The sequence below is a fragment of the Corvus moneduloides genome, chromosome 15, assembly GCF_009650955.1.
Source record: "Corvus moneduloides isolate bCorMon1 chromosome 15, bCorMon1.pri, whole genome shotgun sequence".
NCBI lineage: Eukaryota > Metazoa > Chordata > Aves > Passeriformes > Corvidae > Corvus > Corvus moneduloides.
The window spans coordinates 3,907,562-3,923,947 of NC_045490.1; the positions used below are offsets into that span (position 1 = coordinate 3,907,562).

The 16,386-nt window shown below is 45.6% G+C and overlaps 1 protein-coding gene and 1 long non-coding RNA gene across 3 annotated transcripts; one reads left to right on the forward strand and one right to left on the reverse strand.

Moving 5' to 3' along the window:
* Nucleotides 1-1,531: 1,531 nt before the first annotated feature.
* On the forward strand, nucleotides 1,532-15,880 carry LOC116451424 (ovomucoid-like). 2 transcript variants are annotated; one of them, XM_032124887.1, is made up of 10 exons: nucleotides 1,532-2,478; nucleotides 3,189-3,341; nucleotides 10,585-10,709; nucleotides 11,603-11,622; nucleotides 12,406-12,542; nucleotides 13,053-13,110; nucleotides 13,384-13,520; nucleotides 14,047-14,107; nucleotides 15,104-15,213; nucleotides 15,699-15,880. In XM_032124887.1, exons 3-10 carry the CDS (start codon nucleotides 10,655-10,657, stop codon nucleotides 15,742-15,744), a joined length of 624 nt encoding a protein of 207 aa, XP_031980778.1. In that variant the 5' UTR covers nucleotides 1,532-2,478; nucleotides 3,189-3,341; nucleotides 10,585-10,654; the 3' UTR covers nucleotides 15,745-15,880. The 2 variants fall into 2 exon arrangements, with proteins under 2 accessions (XP_031980778.1, XP_031980777.1); XM_032124886.1 differs by lacking the exons at nucleotides 1,532-2,478; nucleotides 3,189-3,341 and adding an exon at nucleotides 5,898-6,131.
* LOC116451426 lies at nucleotides 2,625-8,080 on the reverse strand. Its single transcript, XR_004243192.1, has 3 exons — nucleotides 7,928-8,080; nucleotides 4,204-4,209; nucleotides 2,625-2,636 (listed from the first exon to the last, which is right to left on the reverse strand). It is a non-coding gene; the product is annotated as an uncharacterized LOC116451426 (long non-coding RNA).
* Nucleotides 15,881-16,386: the final 506 nt, after the last annotated feature.

Below are 16,386 nucleotides of genomic sequence, written 5' to 3' on the forward strand. Positions count from 1 at the left end.
AGCCAACTCAATGGCATTATCTTGGCACAGCCAAAGCCTCCTGTGTGGAGCTCATTGTCTGATGACACCAAAGGCAAACAAGAATTCAAGGAAGCACGAAGTTGAGATTGTCAGAGCCATCCAGGGAAGCAGCCAAAGGGGTTAGAGGACAGAAGTTTCCATGCAGCACTCACCAGTAGGTTTCATGCAGGAGTACATAATGGAATAAATCACTGAAACTGGGCCAGGAAATGGGAAAATCCTGACATTGGAGTTTAAATATCCCCCAGGCTCAGGGGGTGTTTTATGAAGCAATATAACTATAAAAATAGGGCAGTCTTCTCAGGGACAGTGTGGTTTTCTGTCCCTTGGAGTTGTTTTTCAGCTGTTCCGTGGTACTCACTGAGTGTGTGTTACTTAGATGATTTCTTTCTGCTTTGTGTTGGAAATGGCCTCAAGTTGCATCAAGGGAGCTTTAGATCAGCTATTAGGAAAAATTTATTCATGGAAAGGGTTGTCAAGCACTGGAGGAGGCTGCTTAGGGAAGTGGTTGAGTCACTGACCCTAGAGGGATTTAAAAGATATGTAGATGTGATGCCTCAGGACATGGTTCAGTGGTGGCCTTGGCAGTGGTAATGTTTGGACTTGATGATCTTAAAGGTCTTCTCCAAACGAAACCATTCTGTGATGGGGAGGCAATGATCAGGCAAAGACAAGCAGATTCAAGAGGGAAGATTGAATTTTCATGGCTTAGGAGAGAGGTAGAACAATACCAGGTTTCAAGTGCCAACAAGAGGCTTGAAAGGTGGTTTCAAGGCACAGTGGACTGAGCTGGGTGACTGCTTGGGCATAAATAGAGGAATGGCTGGAGACATGGATGGATAGAGGTTTCTGTGGTGGGAAACACTGAGAGATCACAGAATAGTTAAAGTTGGAAGGGACCACTGAAGGTCATCTAGTCCAACCTCCTTGATCAAGAGGAGTCCCCAATCACCTTATGAGCTCAGTGCTTGCCAAACTGCAAATATCCTCAGTAGCCATCTCTGTTTAGGCGACAGCTGCTTTGGTGCTGCTCAGCCTGCTGCTCCATCCCTGCTCAGGTGCGTGATGCTGCAGAGCCCTGGGGCTTTCTTACTCACCTTGAGTTGCCTGAGCAGCTACAAAATCATCAAGTTTGCCTCAAAAACCATTCCGCAGTCATGCTATGAAAGCTTGGTTCTTAACCTGGAAAGAGGCACTGAAAGGCTCAGATGCAAGCACGGACTTAGTCCTGCTTCACTGGACTCTTATTTCTACACTCTTGCCATGAACAGAAGAGGCCTTATATCCTCAGTCAAGGATGCAGCCAAGGGAGAAATGACTTTGCAGTGCCTGCTGTGGCTGCAACACGAGGCATCTCAAATGTAGTGCTGAAATGCAGCTGGTGCCACTGCAGACGCTGCCTCACAGCTCAGCCCTCGGCTCCGAGGAGCGGGGCCGGAGCTGCCAAGGCTGGACCGACTTTGACGTGTTTCACACTGATGACGATCCAGCCTCAGGATCTGTGACCTGTAAATGTACCAGAACATATCACAGAGGCAGTGTTTTAAAAATATAAATGTCCTCTCTCTTTCCTTGTTTGTCTGACTTATCTTTATAGCGTTATCAATGTTTTCTGAGTCTACAGTCATTTTTCTTGCAACACAAAGAGGGGGAAGAATGAGGCGAATCATTTAAATTTTGATTGAGAAGTGGAATGTAGAAAACAATACTTTCTCTTTTCATATTGAGCTGGGATTTTTTTTTCACCTTTTATCAGCGCTCACCCATCTGCAACATGAAAAAAAAAAAAACCACAACTTTTCCTTGAGTGTGGCCGTACCTAAACTTCATTCAAACACTATCAAAAAAATCAGTGCCTTTCAAAATTATGTCTGCTGATAATTTTCCTTGGTTTTGCTATTTTTTCATGTACTGGATTTGTTAGTGAGGCATGTGGATGGGCTCAGACACTCTGTCACTCTCTTGAAGGATGCTGGAGAGTGACAAGGCTCATCCCACTGATTTTTAAATATTCATTTCAGAAGAATATTTAAATGATTTTAAAAGCATTTTTATAACCATATGTTCCTCAAAAAAAAAAAAAAATCCAGAAATAATTATTCAAACTTATTGTATCAGTTGCACCATCCTATTTAACTGACAGTTGGCAAAGAAAATAGTTTGGGAACTTAAAAAATTTCCTTGGGCCTCTGTGTTTAAAGAAATATATAGCCCTGGTATGCACCCATTTGATCCATCAATATGTTCACACTCAGACATGTTCATTCTCTTGCTGTAATTTAATGTTTGATACAGTTTTATTTGATTCTTTGCCATGCCCTGGGCTCTGGTTGCGTGCTCTCCGCAGATCAACGAGTAGAGAGGCAAAAAGCAGAGAGCAGCAGTGGAAGGAGCCTGTCTCCAGCTGGCAGACATCCACACAGCCCAGGAGGGGTTTCCAGATTTTCACCAGCTGAGGTGAGGCCCCATGATTTTAAACATAACGTGAAACTGCGAAGAATGAGTGTTCGTACAGTGTTCTGCTTCCTGCCTATTTTTCATGCGTAGAAGTAAAGCATTAATTTTGTTCAAGCCCCCTGAAGGATGAGGAATGTTTGGATGTATTGCTTTGAGCTCTTTCTCGCTGTTCCCCTTAAAGCTGGGCTGCAGCCTGTGCCCCAGGGCCATTGCTGAGGATGGCCAGTCAGGGCCCCCTGACCAAGTGCTGGAGCAGATCTGTGGCACAGATGGTTCCACTTACACCAGTGAATGTGGGATCTGTGCCTATAAAGTGTCATTCCGATGGAAAGAACATGCTTTCTGAGTGACAGTTCCCTAGCCCCTGGCCTCTCCCTGTGCTTTTCCAATTTATCCTCCTTTTCTCCCTCTCCACTTGCTATTTGTGCTTGCGGGTAAATCATGAAGATTTAGCAGAGAAAAGAAAATAGCTGAAGAAAGTATCTGGAGTGGAAATTCAAATGATGCAGCACATTCAGATGGCAGAGGTTTGTTGACTGATAGGTTTATAATAGTCAGAGACAGTAAAACCACTTCATTGTTGGTGGTTAACTCAGATGAACTCTCCTTCACTTGCATCAGTTGGGATTTTTATGTACATTCCCAGCACTTGTGTCCCTTTGGGAAAATGGTCACACTGAGTCCCTAATGGCAGACTTTCCCTTGCTCAGAGAACATGGGGCACTCAGGGCCTTGGGAACAGCAGCCACCCCAGTGACTAAGAAGGAAGGCAAATGAAGAAGCAGCCTGAACTGCCATTGCTGTCTGTGGCAGCATCCCAACCAGTGTCAGCTGGATGCTGAGCAGGCAGTGCACGATTGGATGTAAGTGATGCATATACCTTCTGTTGATATTTTATTTGGCAGGGATTTAACACAGGCTTTCTAATATTGCTGTTCTCCACAGGCTGCATTCCAAAGTAGGAAGAGAAGGATGGCAAAATGATGCAAAATATGAGACAAGTAGCAGAAATATTTCTTTGCTATGGAAGCATTCACAAACAACCTCCACTGACAGCAGCAGGAAAGTGCAGAATAACCCATTTCAAGACCAGAAGAGGAGGCAGGAGGCACACAAAGCCTTTGTAGAGATCAGTGCATTCAGCTCTCCTGAGATAAGAATGTTTTGTCAGGTTGCAAATGGGGCAGTGCCCAAACCAGGGGACATAGGGGTCCTGTGGTCGTGTATAATATAGCAGTTGTCATGCATGTATAACATAATAAGTAAATAACTGGGTTACTTTGCTACTGCAATAGTTCAAAGATGGTAGAATTCCTGCTGCCTACCTCACTTTTACTGTAAAACGGTAAAATCTTGTAATTTGGCATCATGTTCCTTTCTGTCAGCACCAACTGTGCTTCACCCATGCCCAGATGCAAAGAATCAGCCAGTGGTCTCATTAAAGCTCAGCTCTGCAGAATAAACGAAATTGTTGCCCTTTCTTTTGATGTTAATAATGAAGATGTGTTCAGTGGTTATGATGCTAATAATCCCTCAGCTACAGAAATTCTTCCCATCCAGTCTGTCCTCTCCCAGCCAAGTGTTCAAGCTATAGCACCATGATATATCCTGCCTCTCGCCCTCTGCTCCCTGCTGTTCCCACCAGGAAGAGCACGGAATTTTCATTCTTAACCTATTGCACCTCTCTCTTGTTGCTGTTTTATTTACAAAATCATTCTTAAAAACCCAACCCTCATTCATCCCATATCCCAGGCGTTCCTGGTTTTATTCCTATACAGGAAAGCACGCACCTTCGCTTGTCTTTTCCAAACATTGCTCTTCCTGTGCATTTTTGCTGGTTTGTTTGTTGATAAGGTGAGACCTGGGAGCATGTTTTGTTTGGTGCTCTGCTTGCTTCTGTTCTGCATCACCTCATCCTGTGGTGTCACGTGGAAAAAAAAGGTTTGCATGGGGATGTGATACCTCGATCTTCCTTGGGGCAGAGTGATGCCTGCAGGTTACGGTGGCACTCCTGGTTGCTTCCTCCAATATGGGATTTGTGCACGGGCACATACTTCTGAAATGTTTATCTAACTTAAACCCCCCTTTACAACAATTCCTCTGCTACATGTCACTATCTGTGTATAAACTTCTTCACCCCTGGCTCCCCCAAGTTGGCAGAACCTCAGCTTGCATGAAGCAAATCCCAGATCCAGACCCAAAGGGCTGTGGAGTTACAGACTTATGGATGATTGCAGAGCTGGTGCTGATCCAAAAGCCCTGAGTCCAAGGCTTTGGCCATTTACCCAAGGAAATTTTTCCTTGGTTACCTACTGCTCCATGTAGAGCTCAGGAAAGTCCACTCCTTCTGGGCACTGATCAAGAGCATGAAAGGAAACTAACTAATTTACAGCCAGACCTGCCCGAATCCCCAAATTGTGTGTTACTTACCAAGAGGAAGGAGATGTAAACATTGAAGGTTAATTACCCTCTTGTCAAGAACACTTTGTGATCTATAGACATATCTGTCAATCTTACAGAACAGAACCGAGGGGAGTGAGCACTGGAGGCATGTCCCTATGATAAATTAATGAGACTTGGCAGCTCACTGTGAAGAGATGATCCCTGTGCTTCATGTGAGACAATAACCTGGCTCCCCAGCCAGCCTGGCCACAGATTTTGTGCTGCATTCGCATCCGGGATGGTTTTGCCTCTGTAAACAAACTCTGCAATGCAGCTGTCCAAGGAGCAAACTATCTTCCTTGAGGCCTTCACTTTCCTCTGTGCTGCTCAACATGCAGCAAGTGCTCATCCCAGCCACACCAGATCACTTTTCCCAGCCCTGCCTGTCAGTCAGTTAAAATATCTTACTTCTGCCTCTCAGCCTCTCTCGGCAGTGCCACTCCTTGATGGGTCACGGAGCTGCCTGAAATCCGAGGGACACAGCCACAGTCCCCCTGCTGTGTGCTATTCTGGTGATGTGAGTGCTGCTACATGACTGGTAGTTTGAGAATGTGTTCAGCTATTACCCCTGGTTTATATAACCTCAAAGCAATTTGCTTTCATAGCTGAACATGCTTATTCGTTCTATTTTAACTGTGCGTTGAACTATAAATAATGTCTCATTGCAGATAAAAATCTATTGAATTTTATCTTTTTCTTTTTCTACCTTTGGAAGATTTTTCTCCTGAGCTCAGCTCCTGAAGGAGACTTTCCCAGCCCAAGCAGTGAAGTTGTCTGACTTTGTCCTGCCAGGCAGCCATGAATGGTGTCAATCCTGGGTCAGCTGCCACTTCCCGGCAGCCACCTCCTTGTCGTTCCTGCTTGGGCTGTGGCAAAGATGAGACGAGTGCTCAGTGATGCAGAGCTGAGATCACTGAAGTGTTAGGGAAACTGATTAAACCAATGATTTCCTGTTCCTCTGATCAGCTGCAGGTTAATATCCCCGTGTTACCTCCAGCTCACCTTCCCTGCAGTACGTTCACTTCAAAGAGCAATAACCTGGGTCAGTGTCCAGCCAAATTGTGTTGTTTGCTGCCTCCTTTTTCTGATGTTCATTGTAGCATTTTCCTGCTTTCTCATGAGTAACTCCTGCCTTCTGCAATGGAGCCCAGACCTGTTGTCCTTATCATCCAGAAACTTCTCAGAGCTGGAGCACAGCATGAGCTGGGGAGGTGAGGAGTGGAGGGGTGTCCTCAGAGCTGCTGCTGCTGCTGAGACCCACGTCTGGTCCAGGCTGCAGCACAGCCAGGAAGTGGATGATGTTTTGGCAGCTGATTTTCTGTGGTGCAGATAACTTTTCTGGAGATTTGAATGCTGATGCTCCTCTAGGGAAGGGTTGTGGTGGCAAAGTGCTGGGCTCCTGCAGAAGTGAGGAGGCTTTAATATCATTGAGAGCTAATAATGTCCTACAATTTGGATGGTTTAGCATGTGGGTTTGTTTTAACAATGATTACAATCCACTCTTTCTGTTGTGCATAGTACTGGTCATCCCTTGTAAAAACATTCTGGGAGCTCTTTGTAAAGCTTACTTGTGACCCTTTAGTATAACGGCTGTAGGAAAATTCTGAGAAGACTCTCCTGGGCCATAGAGAAATATTGTGGTCTTTTTATTAATAACAACTACTTATAGGAGAGAGAATTATATAAGTACAATATAAGTAAAATAACTCAGGTTGTAAGAGCTCTCCAGAGGTCTCTGGCTCAAACCTTGCTCAAAGGAAGGCCAAAGTGAAAGGCAGGTCAGAGTGCCCAAGGCCTTTCTTTCTCAGCTGGGTTTTCAATAGCACTGAGGAAGGACATGCATGGCCTCTCTGCTCTCTGTGCTTGATCATCATCATCATGGCAAGGAACAACTCCTCACATTCGTACAGAATTTAATCCTTTTGCCATACAGCTTAGAGAAGCCTCTGGCTCTCCCTTATCTGCAGATAGCAGTGTGATCCCAGCAGCCATCTATTCTCCAGGGTGAAGAAGCCCAGCTCCTCTAGGTTTCCTGGAATGCCCTGTGCCCCTGTCCCTGGGCAGCCTGCCTGCCTCTGCTGGACTTGCTCCTGTGTGTCGACATCTGCCCTTGTAGTGGGGCCAACACATTTAATTCATTGCATAAGTAATGTGAAACCATGTTAGCCTTCACCTGCAGGGTACAAAGTTCTGCACACGGTCTTATTAGTTCAGGAAAACACTGGCATTACCTGGATCAAGCTCTATTCAATAAGTTCATAAACACATGGATACATTTTGATACTGAGATGTTTTAATCATATCAGTGGCTTTGTTTGCTTTATTGCTCAGTTCAAATGAGGCCTTCAGGCACCGGGTAAGAGGCAGAGCTTCCATTTGTGTTGCATTGGTTTCTCCAGGCATGTGGCTCAGTGCAAACAGTTATTGGCCACACTGTGGCCAAAAGAAAGCCAGAGATGAAAACTGCAGCCTGAATTGTGTCTAGCAGGCATTTTGGAGTGATTAGAGGCATTTCATGGAAGAGCTAAAACTAATCGTTATTTCCCAGTTTAACAGCAGTTATTTGTTAATTAAATAATGTGACAAACCCCAGGAGTGTTTAGAAAAGTGTATTAAATGATTTGCCATTCATTTATCAATGTGTTATTTATGCTGAGAAGTAGCATATCTGCTAAGAAAATTTTCCAGCCTCAGTTTTGATTCTTCCAGAGAATATGAAATCGATACTGAGGAAAACCAGTAATGGGAAATGTAAAACAAGAAATTACACAAGTAAGTGAGAGAGGATGTTGTATAATGGCCAAATCCTGCCCTGCTGTCAGCACACAGACCTTATGGTGCTCAGGACTGTAACAGGCAGCACCCTGAGATGTGGCACTGCCTTTGCTTATCTGCAGATTACAAAATCATAGAATTTTTGGAGTTGGAAGAGACCTTAAAAATCATTTTGGTCCAACCCCTCTGCCACAGGCAGAGACATCTTCCACTATGGCTCCAGGCACTGTACAGCCAGGCCTTGGACACTTCCAGGGATGGAGCAGCCACAGCTTCTCTGGGAAATTTGTGCCAGGACCTCACACTAAAAAATTTCTCCCTAATATTTAATCTAAACCTACCCTCCTTCTGCTTTAAGCCTTTCCATTCCCCCTTGTCCTATCACTCCAAGCTCTTGTCCAAAGTCCATCTCCAGCTCTCTTGTAGGATCTCTGCCCTGCTGCTGCACACAGAGGATTTTCCTTTAGCCAAATGGTTGTTAGCCATATGCTGCATCTGAGTTTGCAGATTAAAAGACCATAATGAAGTGGATTACAGCAGATCAGTGGCAGGATTGCAGACCAAATCCTCTTTCTAACTGTTCTTCCAGAAGTAGCTAAGGACTGAGCAACCTGTCCCACAGCATGAGCTTAGCCAGCTGTGGGATTTTTCCATGCTGTTATCAGAGGCAGGATAATCTGGAGCTGTAACCCTGGGTGGGGAGGCTGTGGGTGCTGAATGGCTGGAGGCTGTGCAAGTGTCTGAAACCTGGGGATTTCTGGATGTCACTTTTGTGGCTTGCCTGGGGGGTACCTGAGTGGCTCAGGTGTTCCCCAGTCACCATTTAATTGTTGCAGACTTGAGTCTCCCTGAAGTGTCTGTAGGTGCGAGAGAGAAGGAATGGACCTGCTGGATATCAGACAGGCATTGTGGTGGTCAGGGAAAATCTGGGTTGCTGGGGGCCAGTGCCAGACCCAGTGCTGAACCCAGCAGTTGAAGTGGAAAAGTTTTCTCTGGTGTAACACATGCCAGACTTTGGTGGGAAGGTGCTTTCCACTCATCAGGGGAGGTTGGTCCTGCCCAAAGGACATCACTGTCTGGGGCAGGGAGCAGCATGTAGCACCAGGCAGGAGGAAACCTGTCAAAAGATGCCAGGTTGGGGCTGGGAAGGCTGGTGAGGATGGTCTGGAGAGGTCTTGGCTGGAGGAAGCAGTGGCAAAGTTCATATTTAACCCAGAAAGGTGTAGCCCCCTCCAACTCTGCAGAGCCTGCACAGGCAAAAGCAGCAGCTGTGACATGTGGGGAGCAGCTTCAGTAATTACACCTGCACATGCTCAGGGAAAAGTGTCTGGCTTCCAGAAATGCTGTTCACAAGACACATCAGGGCAATATATCCTGAAGATGTGCCAGATCTGTCTGAAATATTCAAGCATGCTCCCTGTAATTTATAGAAACAATCACAGCAGCATAATTATTTTGATGCTTCTCCCTGTGAAGAATCTCATCTCTTGTAGGTAAAAATGTGACCTCCATACCCACACAGCCATGCTGTGGCCTTCTGGATGTGCCAGGAGAAGTGAGTCCATGCACTATGCAATATATCCATTCAAGGATCAAAATATACCCTTTAGACTACTGTGGTGGATCAGACAACAGCACATTTGCTTGGGGTGAATTTCGATGATTTCAGGTGAATTTCTATGACTTCTGATGAATTTCATTTGTCTAATGGGTGGTGCCTTTTTTGTTAAAGGCAGCACCTGTAAAGCAGCACCTTTTGCTCTGCAGCTCCCACAGTTCTGAAGTCTACCCTAAGGACAATGCTTAGCTCTCACGACCCCCCAAAAATCCCCCAAGTATTCTTGCCCTTTTGAACCTGTGAAAGGGATGAGAAACAGGTTACAGGCAGAACCCACTCCTGCAAAATTACAGCTACTAAAAGAGCAGAGGTGCAGACCTGCTCCTAGGCAGGAGCAATTTGGGGATGGCACAAAGGCTGGTGGTGTGAGACAGACAGGGAAATGGGGACAGATTCTATATTTTAAGTATCATTTTCTAAAATATCTGCGAGAGGAAAGGACCTACTGTACTTTCAGGCATAGCTGGTGCAATGTAAATAGGTTCCCAAACCTTCAGAGTCTTTTGTTCCTCAGGCGGCTTGGCGGAACACTCTGAATCCGTGTGTTTAACTGGGACTGCGTCTGTAAATAAGTGCTCCCTGTTGCTAAGGTTCAAGTGACATTTTTAGTGGCATTTGACAGATTTTTAACCTGCTTTCAAGTCTTCTACTGAGCCCTTCTATACCCAGGCAGTGAAACTGTCAGGAAGCCTTGGCTTTAATCAAACTGGTGCTAAATACTTTTGGATTCACACGTTAGACACAGTCCTGCCAGACTTGCCTGACAAAGCTTAACTGGTGCTGCTGGTGGCAAAGCCACACCTGACCTGTGTTTGTACCCGGAGGTGATTATCTGGGAATCTGGGGAGAAAACCCACCCAAAACCAGAAAGGAAAGCAGAGACTCAGCCTGGTCTGCAGACAGGATGGTTCTGCACCCTGCCTAAGCTGCTCCATTATGGGCAATGTTGCTCTGCAAGAGACAAGTGAAGAATCAGCTGTTTACACCCCTCAGTATTTTGTGCTCCTTACATTTCCACCAGAATCCCAAAGAGGTTTCTTTTGTCCAAAAGGCTGTTTGTTTGCTTTTGACCACTCAGAACTTCTGATACTTGTCTTGATCTATTAGCCAGGTGTCCAGCCAAAATCAATTGCCTAGCAGATGCAGACCATTACCTGAAAAGTCAAGACTTCCATAAATATTATCGGCCTCATTGTGCTGGTGACAGATTCTGCAGGTTGTTTTATGTTACAGTTGAACAGTTTAGACATTGCATTTGTATATATTTGCAGCCAGCTCTGCAGGGACCATCTCGTGAGCAGTGTGGGAGCAGGCAGCCTGCAGACTCCAGACACCTCCACCATGACCACAGCAGGGCTTTTGGTGCTCCTCTCCTCCGCGCTTTGCTGCATCCCAGGTGAGTGACTCTCCAGGTGCCCACAGAGGCTCCGTGTCTGAGTCCTGGCTGTTTTTAAAAGGATAAGACAGAGGCTTCAAAGAGAGAAAATCGATTGTTTGTCATAAATGTAAGTGACAGCAAGTGGAGTTCTGTGCTGGCAACTCGTGCTGTTACACTTTGTACGCTGATGTTCTAACACCATTACACTGCTTAGACTTGTACCATTACAGCAAATGGATGAACACTTGAAATAAGGCCATAAGAAGGGGGTCAGACCTCCAGTAACTAGTAAGGAAAATATTGTAAGTGCACAAACAAATTCTTTGCAAGACCCTGGCAAATTTCCTGCAATGCTCTTTCTGCTAATGGAACAGCAAGAGATGAAAACAAGCCAGAGTCTGATGTTCTCACCACATATTTGCAACTGATGAAATTACAAAGCCAAAGACATTTTTTTCACACTCGGCTTCTTTAAAATGCATATTTCTGACAACAGATGCTGTATGTATTTGCTTATCCTGTAGGCGACTATTTGCATTTGTCTGTGTTGATTCAGGTGTATTTTCAGATTTGTAACAGCAGTGCTTTAGGGTCAAAACGGATATGTAAGAAGATAAGGAAGAAAAAGCTCTTTTGTTTTCAATTAATAAGCCTACCTATCTCAGAAAATAAAAATAACAGAGCTATTCAAAAAGGTGTTTCATCACAGCCAGCAATAAGCAATGCTGATATACTTATCAACACAGAGAAAAAAAACCCCTTACACAGTTTATTTAGTTGAAAAAACAATCACTGGAAATCATTCATCTTGGTCCTGCGCACAGGAATTTTACATCCATATTTCCAGCTTTAATTGAGGTCTTGTTATATTGGCTTTGGCTCATACTTTCTGCCTCTCTTTTCTTTTCCAGATACTGCCTTTGGGATTGAGGTGAGTGGAAGATTTCTTTCTGTTGCTTTTCTCAAGTATGTGGCCTGGTAAAGACATAACCAAAGGAATGGGAAAAACCTCCAGCCTGTAGATGCTCAGCTGTTTTTCACCTAAGTGTGACACTCATGTAACTGTAATCAGATTCTACAGTGTAAAACACTAAATTATACTGCTCTTGGCTCTACATCTATGCTGTATGTTAATAATGTTTTAGCAGTAGTGATACAAAGTTTTTGGATTAATTAATTTTTCAGCAACTTTAATTGGTCTAAGCTTTAAGCTGGAAATATATGACTGGTTCTAAACTATAGCAATAGGCTGTGCTATCAGAGCCTACCTAAGGGCAACCTACTGAAAGACTAAAATACCATGAGCTGCTCCAGCTTCCACACACCGGGTGGTTAGTCTCGGTCCTCTGAAAAAAACGTGATCAGTGTATTAAAAATGAAAAAGTAAAACCAGAAGTGCACTGGAGGGGCCACAAGAATAGAAGAACTAGGGACCAATGGAGAGTCTTTATAAAATGATGCCAAGAGAGCACGAGAGAGCCCCACTGAATTACCCCATCTGAGGGGCTGTGTGGTTAAGACTCTCTCTTCCTCCTCCTCTTCTGCTGTGTGTGGACATCTCTGGAGGAAGGATTCACCAGTTACCAGATGGACCCACAGCAGAAGCCTGTGCTGTGGCAGTGAGAACTGGTTGTACCTGGCCAGTGTCCCACGCAGAATGAGAGTTGTGAACGTAACAGGTCTTCTCACCCTGTTGCTGTGATTCCTGTGGCAGGTGGACTGCAGTACATATCCCAACACCACAAATGAGGAGGGCAAAGAGGTGCTGGTCTGCAGCGAGGCCGTCAGCCCCATCTGCGGTTCTGATGGAGTCACCTACAGCAACGAGTGCCTGCTCTGTGCCTACAACGTGTGAGTGCTGCGTGGGGACTGCATGGGGACCTCAGGCAGCACAGCTCAGAGCTCCTGGCAGCACCACTGCTCACCAATCAGTGATCTGTCACGTGTCACCTGTGTCAATTCCTTCAAAATGAGCTTGGGTATCACAGCACAGCGCTCAGGCAGCGCTTTAGACACCGTGTCTTTCTTTTGCTTGTGTAATTTATTCAGCTTTTCTTTCAAGGATCAGCCTCCTTTCTGCTCAAGGATCAGCCAGGTGATGGCTCTGAGAGCACATCTCATCACAGCAAAAGGATGGAGATGCTCTGCTCAGAGCTGCCCGAAATGGTTCTAAAGCTTACCAGGGTTTTACATCCCTCCAGCCACTCAGCTGGTTAGAGAGGGTGGCACTACCTTCTCAAATAGATGTATAAAAAAGCCTGACTGAGAAAGAGCCAGTTTCCCTTCGTATTGATTCTAGCACCATTCGATGTAGCAAGGTATCTTTGCTGAACTTCCTAACATTTGTCTTTGCCTCTGCAGAGAATATGGAACCAATGTCAGCAAAGACCACGATGGAGAATGCAAGGAAGCTGCCCCTGTAAGTTAAACCAAGGGCAAAACAAGGGGTGTGTCCTGCTTCTGAGTGGCCAAAGGTGCTTATTGAAATAATTCAAACCCTAAACAAGAGTACAGATGAGCTGTCAGAATCTCACACAGGTCATCTCCAAGTGAGCTGTCATCATGGTTACTCACAGAAAAGCTTTTTCCCTGCTGTGGTGGTGTCCTGCATGGCCAGGCAGACACACTCACCAGACCTACTCATGTGCTGTAAGCAAGGCCTTCACCAGTGCTTTGTTTGTTCCCTCACCAGGTGGACTGCAGCAGGTACCCCAACACGACCAGTGAGGAGGGCAAAGTGGTGCTGCTCTGCAACAAAGCCCTCAGCCCTGTCTGTGGGACCGACTGGGTCACCTACGACAACGAGTGCCGTCTCTGTGCCCGGAACATGTGAGTACTGAGCACAGGGACCAGGGGTCAGTGCTCCTGGAACTGCTCTTTTGAGACCTTGTCTGTGAGGTGCTTGGACTTTGACCCTCCACTTTTCCTCCTGACTAAACCTTGTTTTCCTCTGTGATTAGAAGGAAAGCCATGCCTTTGATCTAGACAGAGAAGTAGAGGGCTGGGTGGGGATCTCACACAGGGCAGGATGCTTCTCTCAGCTGAGTTAAAAGGGTCTGTGTGGCAGATGCTGCCATGCAGAGGACAACAGCTAACCTAAGAGACATTGACATTGTCACACAGCCTGTCTCCTCATCCACCCTGACCCCTGTCCCTCACATCTTGCTATAAAACAGCGCTCTGGCAGGCAGTGACACCACCTGAGCTGGTGCCTGGAGCCATGTGGATACAACCTAAGCTGAATGTCTCCTGTATCCCATACAGGCTGAGGGATGCTCAGCATTCCTGGGTGATGGGGTTCCAGCAGAACAGGTTGCTTGTAGAGCTCCCTAATGCAGGTCTCTTCCCTTCCCAGAGAGGCTGGAAGCAGTGTTGGCAAGAAGAGTGATGGTGAATGTAAGAAGGAAATTGTTACAGTAAGTGAATTGGGTGATCAGGGGCTGGGTTTTGGCCCTGCTGCTGTCAGGGGAAGCACTGCCAGTGTCTGCAGCAGCCCCCAGACCCGCAGCGTCCTGCAGAAGTGAAGCAGCTGCTGTGCTGCAGCACAGGGCGGATTTTGCTTTCTCTACACGTAATAAATGTTACTCACGCGAATGCCAGGAAAGGAGCAGGTGCCTGCTCAGGAAAGGCTCAGTAAAAGAGTAGCAGAAATAATCCGCCAGGGCAGAAGTATGAATAAGAGCAGAGAATGGCTTTTGGGGTAAGGCCAATGGTCCATCACGCCCGTGACAACTTGGTGCAGAGCCTGCTGTTGGCAGGGGCTGTGAGCATTGTGTGGGAGAGGGTGAGAGTAGAGAATGTAGAGAAGAGTGATTTCTACTCTTCCAGCCTCCAGCTGTTTTCAGGTGGAGGACCTCAGCTAGGTGTGATTTCTGTGTAGCCAGTAAGCCTTGAAATTGCTCAGCCTCTTCCAGCACCCAGACACATTTTTTGCCCTACAATGCTCCTCCACAAGCACAGCACCCATTGCTCCAGGAAACAGAATCTAACTCTTGCAGTATCTAGCTACATGCTGATCTTCCAGTTTTAAGACTCCAGGAGGGATACTGGACCCTTATAGAGGATCAGCGCTACATTTCTCCAGATACCAGTGGTTTCCCATTTAATTTCCTGGCCAGTTTAGGAGCACAGAGCACGGCACCTTCACCGAGTGAACTGCTGCTGTTTGGAAATGCTGTGACTGGGTTATGATATACATCTCTTCAAACAGGAAATTATGATCTATTTTTATATTATTAAATTCTCCTGGCATAGGGGAAACTGGCACCTCAGTTTATATCAGATGTGCAAGGAAGTTAATTACTTTCAGTAAGATTGGTATCATTAGAACTGCAGCTCTAGCTCAGGGTTCAAGCCCTTGTGCTACTGACTCCTTCACATCAGACTCTTTCATTTTTGTTTACTCTTTGCAGGTTGACTGCAGTGACTACCCCAGACCTGTCTGCACACTTGACTACATGCCTCTCTGTGGCTCTGACAACAAAACATACAGCAATAAGTGTAACTTCTGCAACGCAGTCGTGTATGTACAAATTTGGGTGACATTTGTGTTATCATTTGCCTCCTGTGGGCACAAGTTTGCACAGTTGCTGCTTTTTTGTTTGCTGGACACTGTTGATTAGGGATTTGCATTTTAGGAGGGAATGCCAGCCACTGTGCCATTCATTTATTTTTTTAATTAGATCATAAAAAGATCTATGGCTGCTTTGTTAGTGTGAATGGTTCAAAGATCATTTAACTTTAATGGAATTTTTCTTGCGTGTTGCAAAGGAAATGACTTTTGAAAGTCCGCTATAGTTTCGCCACAGATATTTTCAATCTTAAGAATGGGTTAAATTGTTTCACTCATCTCTTAATAATCAAAGAGCAAATGGGATTATGAGTCTGCAAGTTCCTTGGCTCTGGGGCAGGATCCCATCTGACACCATCTCTAGGAGCCATCAAAAAGACAGATTGTAGCAGGCAGGACTCTGAGTTTAATTCATTCTTTCCTCTCCTTGCTTTCAGGGACAGCAATGGGACTATCACTTTAAGCCATTTTGGAAGATGCTGAGTATCAGTGCTGAGAGGATTCACCACAGTATCCCCACTGGCAAATCCCAGCTAAAGATCTCACCTCAGTTCATCTCACCCTCTGGGGAACTCAGCTCACTCCTGATTTTCTTTCTCAATAAACTAAATCAGCAACATTTCCCTGCCTTCTTTCATGTGTTGTCTCATGAAACATTTTCTTGTGATTTGTTGAATGATGATGCCAGGCAGAATAGGTTACGTGCTCAAAGCTCTGGGATAGAACAAGAACAACGTCTCGCTTCCCTCCCTCTCAAAAGGCAGAAAAATTAAATACAGATGCTCAAACCCCAGAGCTGTGTGTCTTTGCACATAAATGACAGTGGCCCTGCACTAGTGCTCAGACCCTTCAAATGTTTGACATTGTAGAGGGCAGAACTGGTGACACAGGAGGGTTTCTCCTAAGGTATTCCTGGTGCATTTTCCTTGTCAGCAAGACCTGGTCACACCTTGGTGTCGGTGCCCAGAGCTGATGCCCGGCTCTGTCCTCACCTGAAGTGTTGCTCTCTCAAGGGCACTCAGCTGGCAAACCCCATATTTCTCAAACATGTGCATTGTCCCTGTCTATTTGTCTAAGTCCTCCAACTGACTTATTACCAGATTTTTCTCATCTTGGAGTCGTCCT

What these genes read in the sequence shown, in the direction of transcription:
- LOC116451424 (XM_032124886.1), top strand. Translation starts at nt 6,061, where the DNA reads ATGGAGCCCAGACCTGTTGTCCTTATCATCCAGAAACTTCTCAGAGCT. An exon ending in GCACAGCATGAGCTGGGGAG is followed by an intron (nt 6,132 to 10,584) that starts GTGAGGAGTGGA and finishes ATATATTTGCAG; the next exon opens with CCAGCTCTGCAGGGACCATC. An exon ending in CGTCTCTGTGCCCGGAACAT is followed by an intron (nt 13,521 to 14,046) that starts GTGAGTACTGAG and finishes TTCCCTTCCCAG; the next exon opens with AGAGGCTGGAAGCAGTGTTG.